Below are 17,019 nucleotides of genomic sequence, written 5' to 3'. Positions count from 1 at the left end.
ACTACTGACATTTATGCAAACTACCAACCGGCCAACTTTTGAGGCAAAATTAATTGTGGCTGTTTGGGGCTACTAGTAGGGTCCAAAAGGTCTACAAGTTGGAAATAGCAGTGCAGCACAGTACCGGTAGTTTCCTAGTAAGGTAGTACTGATAGGCCAAAGGTGGCACTGGTCGTGGGAAAATTATTACCAGTGTGCCATCAATGAGGACAAAGAGTGTACTAGTGCACAGGCCTTAAAATGGATATCGGATAAATGCGCAATCACGCACAAATTAGTTAACTCTCCCCATTTCCATCCCAAATGACGACAGAAGAGCTTTGAAGGATGATTGCTCTTTTATTGGCAATTCTAATCAGGCTGAATGTCCCTCGTCTAATAAGGCATTTAGTTAAATATATATTTATCACCATATACATATTGTGACTGCGATGTGAAAGGCTACATACATTATTTGGTCATTTATGTAAATAGATCAAATTAGCACAAATGAGTCCTTTGTTGATTAGCGCATTGGCTGAAAAAAAAAAATCAAGGTGTCCGACAGGAAATGCAAATAATGGAAATGAGAAGTCTTTCTGTAACACAAAGCTGCAGCTCCCCACAAAGTGTTTAAACTAACCTGAACATAGCAATTTGCAATAGTCAACAGCCACAACATCAAAACAGCCCTTTTTCTAGGTTAATAAATTATAAGAGTTCAGCTGGCTTAAGATTGCTACCGAGTTTTGATAACTCTTTTGGCCATTTGTCATTTTTTTTTGTTCTTCTTTTTCTAAAAGGTACCCGAAAGGGCGACAGTGCCCATCGCACACTTATGATCCATACAAAATGAGGTATGTTGCTTTGCTGTTAGTGCATATCAAAAACCAAATGACAACCACTACTGTTATTAGTGTCCAATGTGTCGAAATACACATTTTACAGGATGTGACACTTTTTTTTGTGTGTACAAGGCAAACAGAAAAAAAACACATTGACACATATGTCCTTCCCATCAACCTATCTTCATAATTAAATTCTCAGGATAATAATTGGGATGGCAACAAAATATTTATTAAAAAAAAAGGTTATGCTCACTCATCCAAAGCAACTCCAACCAGTGTCACTTCATTATCAAAATGTGCCACCAGCATTATCTCAAGCCAACTGCCTCAAATTGGCTGTTAGTCGATGGATAAAAGAAGCCTGCACTCTTTTTTTACACTGTTTTGTTATTCCATCTGAACTGCACATGTATTTTATCATATTTTTTTTAGATGTATATGTTGGTAAGATGACTTTTTATATTCACTAGAAATGCTGCTGAACCCTGTCGGACAGGCTCGTATTAATTTACAGTGAACCCCCACTTATGTACAATGGTTTACAATTCCAAAAGATGTTGCAAAGTGGTAGCAAAACACAACATGAAGCTCCTCAATTCACATCAACAAAGTCCCTTGGCACCAAGATGCTCCCAGATAGTTCAAAAGCACGAAATGAAGTCCCTCAACTCACTTCAACATAGTTCCTTGACAACAAGATGCCGGCAAAGCACTACATGAGGCTCCTCTATTCACTTCAACATAGTTCATTGATACCAAGTTGTCACAACATAATGGCAAAGCACTACTTTTTGTCTAAATTAAGCTCAACTTCAACATTTCTTGGCACCAAAGCACTGCGTAAAGCTCTTCAACCCACTTCAGCTTGGTTACCTGGCACCAAAAAGGTGGCAAAACCCGACATGAAGCTCTTCAATTGGGGGTTCACTGTACTTTTTTGGTAGTCTGCATGCAAACGCAGCTTTAGTTGGGTCTACAAATCAAACATCCTTCATCGTATGTACGCGAGCGCACATCTGCAGTGTTCACCATGTTACTGCAGGCCCGAGGAAGTGTGCCCATACAAAGCTTGAAAAAGAGCTAGAATAGTATGTCCCGTCACAAAAAGGCCTGAGTAGTTGGCATATTGGCGGATTGTCTCACACTGCTCGGACGCCTGGATTTGTCTGAGAAAAGGCCATAAGGCGCCTTGTACATTTAGGGAAAAAGGAAAAAAAAGCTTATCTACTCCTCCCTCCTCTTGAGTCAAGGCATCCGACTGGAATGATTCGATAGAAAAAGGTCTCAGGAGCGTCCTCTAAGCATATGCATTTCAGAATTATGTACACTGTTTTGTAGGTGAAGCGCATCAGTACGGATAGCCGTTTGTGTTTCGTCCATTTATATCTGGCTTAAGATCCATGTGCTAGTGCGTTGTTTATCCAGCTAAACGCACAGATAGACAGTGTCTTGCGAGTAAACTTTTTTTTCACTTCGAGTGCCTCTTTTGGTTGCTGAGTTTTCATTAAAACCTAATAAAACTGTGCAGTGGTGCCATGTCCAACTTAAATGCATGAGTCATGCACTAGTAGCACCAAAATGGCCGTTCGTTTTGCTTCACTAGTGCTAACAGCATGGCCAAAATGATCAATTACCAAGAAATATAATTCTAATTAAAACAAAAAAGCATGACTCGTTACAGACGAGTTCTACTGGTGCTCCATAGTCATTCTGCTAGTGAGCTCAATTGTCTATGTCCTCAATTGTGAGGACAACGAGTATACTAGTACATTGACCTACCGATGGACATTTAGATGTCAAACAGCTTAGGATCCATCCACTAGTCAGACGATCCAGCTCACTAGTGTCAAATTAGTAACTTAATTTCCATCACCGTGTGACATTTTTGCACACTGGTAGGACAACTTTGGCAGACTAGTAGTCATAGGACAACTACACGATGCGGGTAAGGCAAAGCTGTGCACTAGTTGGCATCTGTGGGACTCTCTTGTAGGATGTTCACGAGAACAATTTTACAATGTCATGGAAGGAGTATTTATTCAATATTTTTCAGACCCGACTTGAGGTCCACGTACTAGTCACAGCTTTGACATACATTTTACTTGTGAGGCAAATATGTGCACTAGTTGCCTGCGTGCCACTAGTAAAGATCGCACTAGTCATTCATGTCGAAAGGTCTGATGTGATTAGCCCCAGCTTGACACTACCAGGGTTCTTCTACTTCTTGACATAACAATGGGTCAATAGTTTATGCATTCAGTCACCAGCAACTCCTCTGCTTGTGCCGCATACATTTTTTGAAAAGAAAATCTGCGACGGTAAAAGTCCGGAAGTATTGTTGTGTCAAACATTTGGTCATTCTCCAAACTGGCTGAACACACACGCAAACACCTGTAAAGCCGAACTGTGAGGAATGATGTTTACAGCGCTACAGCATCAGAACCTCTTCAGTGGGCACTCTAAAACACGATTCTGTATTTGCAAAACAAACAAAAAGGTGAATTCAAAAAGAGGATTTGGGCCACACTGAAAAAAAAGGAAAATTAAAGTAAGTAAGATTATGAAAATAAAGATGTGATTTTACAAGATTATAGTCATCATTTCAACAGGATATACTCATAATTTCACAAGAATTTGGAACAGTACGAGCATAAAGTCTTACGAGTGACATTACAAAACTAGGGCGGGATAGTACAAGGACGGCGTTGTAATGTAAGGAAAAAAGTCATTTTACATGCCGAAGGTCGTGAAAATATAGGAATAAAGTTGGAGCGCTACAAGCCTGAAGTTGTACATCACGAGACATTTAAAAAAATTTGTCGCAAAAATAACGTCATCATGTTACAAGAAAAAAAAAGATTGCAAAATTACGAGAATAACTGAATCGTTTCAAAAATGAAGTTGTAAAAATACAAGACTGAAGTTGTCATGTTGTTACAAGAATAAAATCGTACTAATGAGAAAAAAGTCTGATATGTGGCAAGAAAAACAAAAATAGCAGAATAATGAATAAAGACTTAGTGTTATGGGAATGAAAGTAACTCAAAGTAATGCAACAAAAAAAAAGCCAATGTTCACAATAATAGTCATGAAACAAAAAGCGGTCATGTTACCAGAAAATGACTCGAACAAAATTGTAACGTCAGAAGAACAAAATGTTACAAGTTTTTTCCTGTTATATTACACCATCAAATCTTAATGTTACAAACATTTTATCTTATGGCAAAGTCCTAAAAAAAATCCAAAAAGTTGACCCAAAAACGCCCCCGCCACCTTAAAAAAAAAAAAAAAAAATCTTGTTCCAAGAATAAAGTCGAACTATGAGAATTGTTTAAAAGACAATTGCGGCAGAGTTGCATGGCAACAGATTTCTCCCTTTTTTTCCATGTAGAGTTGCAACTTCATTCTGTAATTTTACTTCTGGTAAAATATTCACGTTATTCTCGTAATATTATAACTTCATTCATGCAAATTGGCATCTTTTTTCTTTAATCGTTTTCTGTGTGGCCCGATAGTCCTTGGTACAAATAATCCCTTGGAAAAGCGATTGAGCATTTAAAAAAAAAATCCTTGATACATATCGTAAAGGTCCATATACTTGTACACATTGTCCTCACAAGTAAGACAATCCAGCGCAGTCGTCGTAGAACACTTCCACTACTGCGTGACATTTCTACCCATGCGTACAGAATGTCACACTAGACCACGAGTATCAAAGTCAAGGCCCGGGGGCCATATCTGGTCCGCCATATTATTTTATGTGGCCCGCAAAAGCAAATCAAGCATGTCAAGTTCCATGATGCTTGCTAAAGTCTGAACCAAAATTTCAAATTGTCATATGTAATCCGCATGAACTGTCATTATTCTTGACTTCTGATTTTAAAACTAGTTATCCATCAATTTGTTGTGTGCTGTGTATGTAAATGTGGGGGTGATTAAACATTTATATGGTTTCCCAAAATTAATAGCGGCCCTCCAAGGGAAACCATAACTACAATGTGGCCCGTGACAAAAATGAGCTTGACACCCCTGCACTAGAGGGACAACTACATGTTACTATTATATACTGTGTGCAATTACGACTCCTAGTGAAACACTAGATGTTGGCCAGTATGTCACTAGTAGCGCACAGTTGTAACAGAGTTGCGCCACCAGTGTGCAGAAATGCCATGCAGTGGTCGGAGGCAATCGTGGAAAATATGTTAATAGTAAGATTGTGGTTCTACTACTGTGCTGAACTGTCTGAAAAAACACAAGTACGTAGACCTGAAGCTGGATGTCATGGATCTCAAATAAATGCTCAATCCTTGACATTGTGCAATTCTATGTGGTAACATCTAGTACTTGACTAGTACATAGTTTTGCCTCACCATAAACACTCGTATGGCAAATAAAATAGATATCAAAAACAATCTAAGACAAGTGGCGCACTAGTAGAATGACTATGGTGCACTAGTAGTCGAGAACCGTCACCCCCCCCCCACCCCCCCCACTGCAGTATGACATTTCTGCACACTAGTAGGATGTTTACGTGTTACTCGTGAGGCAAAATTACTAGTGGACATTTTAGTGCTACTAGTAGGGTCCAAGAGGCTACTGGTGCATGGCACATGTCTCCTAGTTAGGCCTCGTAGTGCTATTAGTGCAACCCAGTAGCTGTAAGAGCACAATAGCATATACTAGTAGGCCAAAAGTCACTAGTAGTGGAAAAAAAAGGTTCCTAGTAAGACAGTTGTTTTATTGGCACACTGAATTAGCTGACTAGTGAGAACAGTGTGAACTAGTACATGGTAGGGCTGAACAATTAATCAAATTCAAATCGACATTGCAGTGCAGTAGAATGTAATTTTCAAATCGCAAAGGTTACAATTTGGGGATTCAAAACAAATACCTTTGCTTCCATTCGGGTAGTCGGTCAGTTTTTATATCTTTGTATATTTTATGTATGTACCGGTATTTACGCATCGCATGTCCAGATAGGTTCACTACTTAAGAAGTGCAGTCGACAAGTTTAGAAAAGTTGAAGTGATAAAGCCACATATTTGTTTGCATCATTGTTGCAACCTCATGTGATTTACTGGCTCGTGTTTGTGTCATTATGAACGCTTAAAAGACTGCAGCTTAAAACTGTTGAGTAAGATAACTCTAATTGAAGTGAACTGTCATTCGTATGAATTCATGCTTCATTTGGCTTTATTTTAAGGGAAGCCCAACCTCTAAGACCAAAACATTTAGGTATAATAAATTTAGGTTTTTATTGTAATACAGATTAATTTATTGCTTGTGTTAAAAAAATACATGTGAAGGAACCTTGAACAAAAAAAAGATTGCATGTTAAATTGCAATCGCAATATCAAGCTGGAAAAAAAAAAATCTCAATTGGATATTTTACAAATGGTTCAGCCCTAGTTCATGGACCTTACAGTAAGATGGATATTGACAACATGGAATGAACGGCTTTCCAGAAATTTTAGTGTAAAATCAAACTGGCAACATAAAGAAATGTTGGCATCAACAGCTCACTTACAGAAAGCAGATGAACTTTGCCCGGAGACAACTCCTCCCCCCCACCCCAAAATAAGTTGAAAGGGTCGTGTTAAGGAGAGCGGGTGTCACGTTTAGTTTCTGGAGATTATGTCTTTTCGCTAGAAAAGATAGCCAGTGTGACCAATATAGTGCCGTGTGCAACTTGTAACAAAGTGTGGCTGACTCGGTCAAAAAATCCCGTGTGTGTGTGGGGTGTGAAGGGGGGGGGGGTCGTGTTGTGGTCCGCTGAGGATGGAGGCTGGCAGGCACCAGTGGCTTGGGAAGCAAATCCTCTCGTGAACGTCTCCTCCCCTCGCTGGAGGCCAAAAGCAAGCACACAATCACACACGCACGCAGGCACGTATGGCAAACCCACTGAGCATTTAGTCATATCCAAAGTCCATGTGCTGGTCCGCTTTTTGCCCTCACCAGTGAGGCTATTCGGCGCGCTCAAATGGCTTCATGACAAGCCGATTGACAATTGTGGGCTACTACTGATGCAAATGACATGAGCTAATTTGACTAGTGTTTCACTAGTTTTGCCTCACAAGTAACATATAGTTGTCCAAGGACCTTAAAAAATATAAAGACAATCAAAACTATATGATTATTAATTTGGTATGCATTCTTAAGATGTACAAGTAGGCCAAAAGTGATGCTCGCAATGGAAAAAATGGAAACAGCCATTCTAGTAGTGCGCCCTAATCGATGTACCAATGCTGTAAATTGTCTTTCTACTCAAGACAAATAGCGCACTAGTACATTTATCCTAATCAGGATATCATCATTTTGAATAAATGCTTCCTATAAAGCCGTCAACTAAGTCAACTAATTGACTAGTTCCAGGAGTGACAGTATGAAAAGGGTTTTCTCCACGGCTTTTACCTTCCAGATAAGCAAAATTCCACTGACTGTAGTAAGGAGAGCTCATTACGACTGGACTCAGGGCAGTAGCATCAATATGTTTAGACGAGTGGAGGCACATGAAAATCATCAAGGAAATGTGGGGGTTGACTTCACCGTCAAAGAAAACGCGAATCCTAGAGCGCAAAAACTTGACAAAAAACTATCTGAGAACAATTTTGGATCCCACACCCAAAAATGAGTTAAAACAGCTAACTCAACAAACTCTGTATTGTCCAAAAGGTGACGAGTGTGTAACACATGCCTACTAGTTGGGCCAAGTATTGTCACTTGAGCTGCACGGTAGTTTACGAGTACGGTAAATCTTTATTGCGTACTATATTGGCCGAAAGAGCATGGTGATCGAATGGTTGGTACGTCCGTCTCGCAATGCTGAGGTCATGGGTTTGATTCCAGGCCCCGGCCATCCTGTGTGGAGTTTGCATGTTCTCCCCGGGCCTGCGAGGGTTTACTCCAGCTGCTACGGTTTCCTCCCACATTCCAAAAACATGCACCGTAGGTTAATAGTTTGCTCTCAATTGTGAGTCTGGATGATTGTTTGTCTCTGTGTGTCCTGCGATTGGCTGGCAGCCAGTTCAGGGTGTACGCCACCTACTGTCTAAAGACGGCTGGGATAGGCGCCAGCACGCCCCGCGACCCCCGTGAGGATAAAGGAGTTCGGATGATGGATGGACGGATGGACGAAAGTGTCACTAATAGTGTAAAATGAATAAATTAATAATAGTAAGACAATCATTGTGCGCTGGAGTGTGTCACTCGTGAGGACGGCGAGTATACCAGTGCAAGCACCTTGAGCTGGATGACAAGCACATGGACTAAATGCTCAAACGGCTTGCCATACGCTCGCTTGACGTTACAAAATGACACATTTGTCTTTATCCTTGGCTTCCTTCTTGGACTTGCGCTCTCCACTAGATGACTGTTTTCCCGGGCTGGCCGTGGCCTGGCCGGCGGTTGCTGCCGCCGGCGCTGTCCCGGCGCCACCACCTCCCGCTGCCCCTCGGTCCGCCTCGTCTCCCTCTGCAGCCTCTTGCTGAGCCTGCAGCACACACACGACCACAGAGGACGGGAGGTGTCATCCAAGCATTTTTGATACTAATTTGCACCCTTCAAAGGATTTCACTTGCCTATAGATACCACAAGATGGCGATAATAGCAATACTTTTCTATCAAACAGATTAGGGCTGGGCAATTAATGATTCCAATTTTGGTTTCTTGGGATCATTACAATATGATAGTCAAAGAAATATGATTATATGATGAATGTGCCAAATGGTGGTGTGTCTGTGTGTGTCTGCATTGGATTGGATTGGATAAACTTTATTGTCAAATGTACTGTATGTGAAACATACAGCACAGATGAAATTTCTTCCCTCTCAACACAAAACAAGAGGAGCCGCTGTGGGTGTTCGCGCCACCATCAAAAGAAAAGTTAACCAAAAAAAAAGACAAAATTATACAAAACGACACACGAGACACAGACAATCGTGCACTCGTAACCATTTTCCTGCATACACATTGTTGTCTGAAGCAGTTATAGATGAAAGAGGAGCGAATCAAAGTGTCCTTTTCACCAGTGGATCACAAACGTCATGCTGCAATGTGCACACGTTTGCTACAAGCTAAGTTGCTAAGCATGCAAGTTAACTATGTTGTGAAAGCACCCTGACGGCACCGTGTGGCTTGTTCAGCAAGCGTGTAACAAATGATATTTGTCCCTCCCTGAGCATGCTTGTTTAATGATACCCCAGTTGGGTTTACTGGAAATATATATAAACTTACAACAAAAATAATTACACACATGATATATTGAAATACAAAAAACACTTCGTAAGACCCATCTCTCCACCAGTTGTCATTCATACAACAGAATAAGCAATTTGTGTTCAATTAAACAGGCCCAGATTTCACACTCTTTATAGCAACAACCCCCACTGTGGCGCAGTGAGTGCTTCCCATTTGTTTCAAGCCCTTCAGCGCCTGCCTCTAACTCGTTTCCTTCTGCCTGAAGCCTCATAACCCCCCCCCCCCCCCCCCACACACACACACACACACATACCTGCACTTGTGCAGCCTGCGCTGCCGCCGCCTGTTCTTGCTCCTGTTCCTGGTAGTACTGTGATGCTCGGCGGTCCTCCTCCTCCTGCAGCTTTTTAGCCAGCTCCAGGTCGCTGATGCCAGGGAGCTGCTCCCACTGGAGGTCCTGACTCTGCTGCTCCTGCTGCAGCGACAGCGCCATCAAGTAGTCCTGAGTAAAAAAAAAGGATGATGCTAAAATGCAACATGCAATATGTAGACCAGCCATTGGCAAAGTTTGCTTCATGTACCATTCGAAGGAGTCCGCGAGAATCACATGTTCAAACTTTGCATATTGTTACAGTGACTTCAACTTGTGACTTTTAAAATCCATTGCAGTATATTTTTAAATACAGTCCAGTTGTATGTAACTTTTAAGTTGGTTTCAAAGATTTATTCAGGTACAATATGACAACTTTTATTTTAACTTTCACAAAGCAGCAGATGTGGACAAATAATACAATACTCACAGGCATATATTCTTTATCATCCGCACAGAATGACCAATACCACTGCGGCTTATTGAGAACCTTTGACCGACTGCATGTATGTATTTCCATAGTTCTGTATTCTCTTGCCCCAGATGGCCAAGGCAGGTACACCCGAAGGAGCAACACAATGTTGATTGAATTGAAACAACCCAAAGTGTCAAAAGCTGCTATTCTTTATATTTGAAAAAAAAATGCATTAATTACTGTTTTATTTTGGCGGTGGGCTGAGGAGTGCTGGAATGGATTAATGGCATTTCTATTCATTTTAATGGGGAATGATGATTTGAGATGCAAGTGTTTGACTTCTTAGCGTAGTCACAGAAAGACTTAATGTCGTATCTCAAGGCACCACTATATATACAGCATATTTGTATAGTTCAGTTGTATTAACGATTCCGGTACAATAGCATTTAAACTTAAAGAGCATATTCGGTACAATTTTTTTGTTCAGCATCAACGTGCAATTCATTTTAACTGAATCATTATTTAAGGACACTTGACCCTACTACCTACTTATTTTTATTTATTTTTTGGTCATTGTAGTGCGTCTCAAAGAGCCAAGTATTTTTTTTTTCCAATGATACTTTTCGTAAAGGGTTTGAGAACCACTGACGTAGCCTAACGGTTCAGCAGCTCTCGGTATGATGCAGTGCCTGTTCCCCTCAAACTACAACCAAAACAATACACACAATACACGTTGCACAATACTGATCTATCTCTTGTTTAGATCTCATTAGGTTGTGCAGCTGCACTTGACGTTTGACATACGACATATTCTCTTCCCTCTCGGTTACAATCTTGGTGCAAACAACCTGATTGTACCGTGGGGCTCATTAGTGCTTTCTCTAATCTAAAGGTGTTGATTGTTGACCTTTCAGAAATAGATGTCCCTCTCCTCAAACTAGGCCTGTCGGAGTAAACAAGTCATCTATAAAGTCTGCCCAAGCCATTGTCTGAGTGGAGAATTTGTCAGCAAGTTCTGCTTTTGAACAGATGGCTGTAAATCCACCAAAATTGCAGAGGCCTGATGAATAATTGAGGGGCCACTGAGAAGCTTTGCTACATTATGGAGAGAATGTTAAGGGGTGCAGTAGGACAATGGAATTGCTGTGAATTTAGCAAGTATTTAGGGCATTCTAAGTTAAACAAGAGGAAAACTTTTTTCCCCCCTCACAGTTTTTGATGGCGTAACAAAAACATTGTGGTTGCAGGGGTAAAATGCAGGTTCTTGCAAGCCTTGCCTGCATCAGTGCTCAGACCTGGTCTATCTGATCCTGCTGTCCTCGGTACACGGTCTCTGGGTCCGACGGGGGCCTCAACCGGAATTCGGAATCACAGAAATTTCCATCTCCGTCCACGTTGTGAAGACTCTCCCACACGACCTTTTCTTCTGTCAGGAAGCCTTGATCGGTCACCAGTAGGTATAACTGACCCTGGAGATAAACAAACACAGGTAAAGTAATTAAATGCACTGATCCCTTGAAATATTAGCGATTCAACTTTTTTGAGTGTTTTGAGATATCAGCTGCCGTTTTTTTTGCTCTGACATGCAAGCGCAGACTTGAACTTGACTCACTTCACAATAAGCAGCAATTTGGCAACTAATGAACAAACCTCAAAAAAGAAGCTTTGAGCTATTTAATGCCACCCCAGTTGAAGCTTATGCGGCAGCGCTTAGCTTTTCACTCCACTATCTTAATGCTAATTGCGAATGCTAAATCGCATCTATCTTGCGGAGCGCTAACCCTTGAAGCAATGGGCTAAATACAAATGGTTCAGCGACACAGATAATATAACAGTAGTCACTCATACATCCTTTATCATCAGCAAAGGAAGGACTAATATTAGTGCCATACCAATGAACTGAGAGGAGATAAGATGCTTCAATGAGCATTGTATCCGTCTGTCGGTTTTATACTCCATCAAGGTTTTGATGCGTTTGAAGCATTCATTTCAAAGGAAAAAGATCATTTGAGATACTCCTATCACTTGTGTGCACTTCATATCATGCACGTACCCAAGTTCTGTTTCTAAACATTTTTGGAATGACCTCCCACTGAAAGTTTGGCAGAAACTACACTTTTTTTTTTTGTGGACAAGGGGTGATGAAGGTGACGCACAAAGGCTTTGCCTGTACTGTATTGGCAAAGCCAATGTGTGATAGTGAATAGTTTAAAAAAAAAAACAGTACAAAACAAGTCACTTCCCCTACTGCAGATAACAGGAAAAGTCTTGTCCAGCTGCACCGATAAAACTCCCAAGCAGCTGCATGCAGCTGATTTTAGCAGAACCACACTCATTTAGAATTGCAATGAACAGTTTCATGTAGGAACACAGCTTTTTTTTTAATCGCCTTCACAGCAGTAAAAGCTATGTTGTGAAGACCAAGGAGCTTCAATCAATGAAAATGTGAGAGACAGACTTTTTTCCCCACATGCTGGGAGATGCTACTACTTGAAAAGAAAAATGTTTTATTTATACATGACTATACCACATATTATTTTAGTACTATTTCCACATAGTGTATGTATCTTGTGAATATTTTGGACATACAACTTTTGTGTCAGATAAATACAAGTTTTAAATGTAGAATTTAACACATTAAGTGGAGTATAAAATAGAGTCCGATTCTGATATTTTGGCATCATAATATTTAACGCGAACAACAATCAAAATATCACATACAGGACAGGACAGACATTTGTCTTAAAAAAATAGATAATAAAACATTTACAATATTTAACCCTTAAGTATTTGTCTCACTTTACAACAGAGAGAAAAACTGGCAAGAATCGTCAGATTTTTATACCAAAATTATGGGATGTCGATAGAATTATGAGGGGGTAAAAGGAACGTCATACATTTTGGAGGAAAGCAATTTTAAAATGTTGGAAAAGTGAAGCACTGTGAATACGCTAAATGTGTTGTAACTGCTAAGGGCAGATTACTATAGCACAGAAATTTTCCCGACAATGATGTTGAATGCTAGCCTTTATCGCACGTGTTTCACCTTGTATTTAATCATGGTGCTGAAGTGGTTATTCCTGAAAAAGACGCAGAGTTCTCCTTCCTGCACGGTGGATGTGAGCTCACACAGGCCGTGGTACGTCAGCTGAGTGGCCGTGCTGCTCAGGAACTGCTCTGCCACAATGCCTGTCACAAACAGGTGCAGAAAAAAAGGATTGCAATTGCTGGCAGAGTATAATGCAATGACAGCGCATGCCTTTAATCTACCATGCATTGACAATCACAACACCCTCCTTACTCATCCAGGAACATGGGCCAGAATCTGGAATAGCATTTCCGAAAAAGCTGCATCATAGCCTGCGGTAATTAAACCTTCTCAGTTTTGATTGACACTGTCAAGGAGGTATTCATGACAAAATATGTTTATTTTTAGTGGCACTAAGAAGGTGAGTTTTTCATTGGATAAGCGGTTTGGACAAAGGATGGATGGATGGATGATGTGTTAATTTTTTTTTTTTTTGCAGGACTACGCAAATAGTCATTTGGACACCCTTTATGGAAGGCACTCTCACAGTTAACCCAAAGTAAGACCCGCCCAGATAACTTTGCTTGGCTAACACATCATGACCATTTCCCACTGTCAGGCAAACTAACTGTGCCTATATGTTGGTTTTGTTACATTTTAAACAAACTGGTGGAGCAAAACATGTAGGCATATATCTTATATACCTGGGGGGACCGAGCCTTCTCTGTCGCCGCCCCCACCCTCTGGAACGCTCTACCACAACACATCCGCAACTGTACTGACCTCCAATCCTTCAAATCATCCCTAAAAACTCACCTGTTCCGCTATGCTTTTAATACCTTTTAATCTCTTTTACCCATTTTTCTTTTGTTCATCTAAATGTGCTTTTGTAAATTATGTATGCTTGTTTTAAATGCACATTTTTATCCTGTGTTTTTATGCTCTTGTAAAGTGTCTTTGAGTGGGATGAAAAGCGCTTTCAAATAAAATGTATTATTATTATTATTATTATTATTATTATCTCTCATATATCTCATATCTCTTAGTTCCGTCTCAGCGTTGTTTTGTATTTGCCAAGCAATAAGTGAAATACATTGCTCCACCACTAGTCACGAAGAGCAAAAATCAGCAGGTAATTGATGCTCCATCCAAAGGATTTATTAAATGGAGCAGTGCTAAAATGGTCAAAGTCCTACTTGCAGGTAAGGAGCTAAATGTGACCTTTGGAAGTTTTCATCTTACGTTGCAATCACATGACGCACAATTATATCTGACAGTACATGAAAATTAAAAAAATAATGAGCTGGGTGAATGCAAATAATGAATATTACTACTCTGGCATTGAATAAAAAAAATCATTATTTACAAACTAGGATACTTTAAGTCATGCTGGCTATTCGAAACCAACAGTTTTGCATGGCAGTTTGCGAGTCTAAATTTGCATTTTGTGCCTCATCAAGACATAAAGAATAGCATAACAGACAATCACCGAGTTTTAAGTTTTTTTCTATAATTCAACAGCAGAGAAGGTCCCAAGAAGCGTTACTTGGCTGCTTATGTCACCTAGAGCGTAGCCAATTCAGTTTGAAACATTTTTTATGCCTTTGAGTTGGACTGATTATCTACATTTGTGCACAATTATGTCAGCTACTGTACCTCTTGCATTCACCTTTGTTAATTTTATAGAGCTGCGCTAGTGGGTGCATTTCACATTTGCTCAGCAGTAACAGTCTATCAAACATAAAAAACAGAATAACAAAAAAAATATATTGTAATACATCGTCATCGCGATATAAAATGCCCTATATCGTGATCGATTTTCCATCTCGCCCAACTCTACTGATGAGTACAGCTATATTTGTTTGTCTACATATTTTGCGCCATTGTTGGTGTCCAATTATTTGTTGCTTAAAAGGTTTTAACTCCACAGCATCGTGAGTTGGGTCACGAAGCACCAAGGCATTAGGATTAACTCGTTTTGAACAGAAGGGAAAATTGTGGCGCGCTTTCATGGCCAACAACTAACGGGGAGGAGGGGACTTGTAATGCGTTGCAGTGTAACAGAAACGGGGGAGGAGAACAAGAGGAGAGCCCGTAGAGAGACAAACTGACCTTCGCCTGCCAGCTCACTGTTGTCTGACTGTTTACAGGATATTATCTTCTCCACCAGCTGGTTGTAGCTGCAGTTACCCACTGCCTTGACAATGTCACACATCTGCAAAAACATAGATACTGTGGGGAAACGGTATTTGCAAAGAACTGATGTAGGAGACACAAAGCTACTATTAGTTGTGACCCAAAAAAAAGTGGTGTTGAAACAAGCCCCCTACCAACCATTATGAAGTACCTCAATTGTTCTAGCTCATTTTCACGATTGTGAATGGTCAAGCCATACCTGGGGGTCCACCAGCCAGCCGTGGTAGAGGGGGATGTCCAGCAGATCGAACACAATGCATTCTGGAGTGTACTCAAAAACCCGCACCCCTGTGAATTTCACATTCACATCCAAGCCTGTCTGTAGTTTGTGCAATACCGCCATGGCGTCGCTCATGTTCTAGGAGGAGAAAAAAAAGGGAACAGATAGGAGGATAAAGTTATGTTAACTTGGGTTCAACCATCCATCAACCCAGGCCTGCTGCGGCTGTCGACAGCAGAATTGTGTGTTCTCCCGATAATCCCACCGATCAATTTTATTTTATTATTATTTTTTTTTCATTTTTAAACACAACACCAGGACCCAACTGATTAATCCACGCTCGGTTCAATTGGCAGATATTAGCTCATTCAATTGTTTTTTTTTTTTAAACACATAACAACATAGGACAAATGCGGTTGTTGGACTGGTGTGCATTCGAGCCTGCACGTTCCACACTGATAGCAGCCCATTGATTTTTCTACCTTTACCAGAAACCATTAGCTAGTTGACAGTTATTGCTTTTAACAATAGCACCGCCTCTCTTCGTCAGGTCTGTCTGCTTTGAGCATGTATAAACTCCCTTTGATGACATACACCTAACATGATAATGGAGTCCAGCGGCTGCCTAATGAAGGCTGCCGAGCCCTGCAATCAACAGGATGATCAGTGGAGAAAATTGAAACCAGAAGAAGAAGAGAGACGTGCTAATAAGACATGAATCAAATGATTTGATTAGTGGCTTATCCCTGTGTAATGCCTGCATGTTCCATCTGTGTCAAACAGGAAATAAGACTAAAACAAAGTACTTCACGATGTTCACAATCTGTATATTAAAAAGTCTTGCAGCAACTCACTGGCCCATGTTGAACTGCTAACTTTGACCCCTCGCAAAATGTTACTTAAAAAGAACATAATTTGGCCTTCTATCAACTTTTGAATGTAGCAGATGTCAATGGATGGCTCGAGAGTGAAGGCAACGCAATGTTTCGTGAAAAGCGGTACAGTTTTTCTACTCGGCAAAAGTAAAAAGGCACGGAATGAACAACTTTGTCTCTCTTTGAAAAGCATCCATGATTTTGACAAGGTGAGCATCAAGCGGTGACTTTTCATTACCTTATTACTCACACACACACACACACACACACACACACATCTTGCTATGTAGGAGTATGGAAAGCGAGTGCCAGGTGCCCACACACCTGAGAACCCGATGAATCCGAGTCCGACCCATTCTCGCTTTCTGCCCCGAAGCATCTCCCAGCTGGCCGTGAGCCACGCTGCCATTAAAGTCTGGACTCAAGATAAGCCCCGCAGCTGAGCCCTTACAACTTGGTTCCGACAATGACATCTGTGCGCTTCAACGTTTTCATTACACTGCTGAGAGGAAACAAGGTAAGCAGATACTCTGTACTGTACAAATTGAATCAGTTCCCCTGAGGGGGTACGCTTGTGCAATCAGACGAAGCAAAAGATAAAAAAAATCTTCTTTTCAAAAGATAATCATTCTTAGTCTAAGAGAGATAACAAAATGTTTATTATTGAAGTGTTTTACAGTTGTGCTGTAGTATACGGAGCTCTTTCTCATACTTTTTTTAATAAGGTAACCCAAATATTAGGACACATCTCAGTACGATACCGTGCAATTCTACATCGGCACAAACTACAACCACGCTTCCTTATGTGGACTGTTAAATGAATGCATGAATCCAAATTTAACAGTAATATCTGGCAGAAACGTAAATTCCACTATTTTATGCACACATTTAC

At 40.6% G+C, this 17,019-nt stretch overlaps 1 protein-coding gene across 2 annotated transcripts in view; it reads right to left on the bottom strand.

Moving 5' to 3' along the window:
- Window positions 1-319: 319 nt before the first annotated feature.
- mindy2 (MINDY lysine 48 deubiquitinase 2) overlaps window positions 320-17,019 on the bottom strand; it is a 29,004-nt gene continuing 12,304 nt past the window's right edge. For both annotated transcript variants that reach the window (XM_052063788.1, XM_052063787.1), the window contains 6 exons: window positions 15,232-15,390; window positions 14,949-15,051; window positions 12,855-12,997; window positions 11,104-11,277; window positions 9,337-9,525; window positions 320-8,316 (listed from right to left, as the gene is read on the bottom strand). In XM_052063788.1, the coding sequence (XP_051919748.1) occupies window positions 8,131-8,316; window positions 9,337-9,525; window positions 11,104-11,277; window positions 12,855-12,997; window positions 14,949-15,051; window positions 15,232-15,390 (954 nt within the window). In that variant the 3' untranslated portion in view covers window positions 320-8,130. The remainder of the gene's footprint in view (window positions 8,317-9,336; window positions 9,526-11,103; window positions 11,278-12,854; window positions 12,998-14,948; window positions 15,052-15,231; window positions 15,391-17,019) is intronic.

This window comes from Hippocampus zosterae, chromosome 4 (genome assembly GCF_025434085.1).
Source record: "Hippocampus zosterae strain Florida chromosome 4, ASM2543408v3, whole genome shotgun sequence".
In the NCBI taxonomy this organism is placed as follows: Eukaryota; Metazoa; Chordata; class Actinopteri; order Syngnathiformes; family Syngnathidae; genus Hippocampus; species Hippocampus zosterae.
The sequence above is the reverse complement of the archived record's forward strand: the minus strand, read 5'-3'. Positions and strand labels throughout refer to the sequence as shown.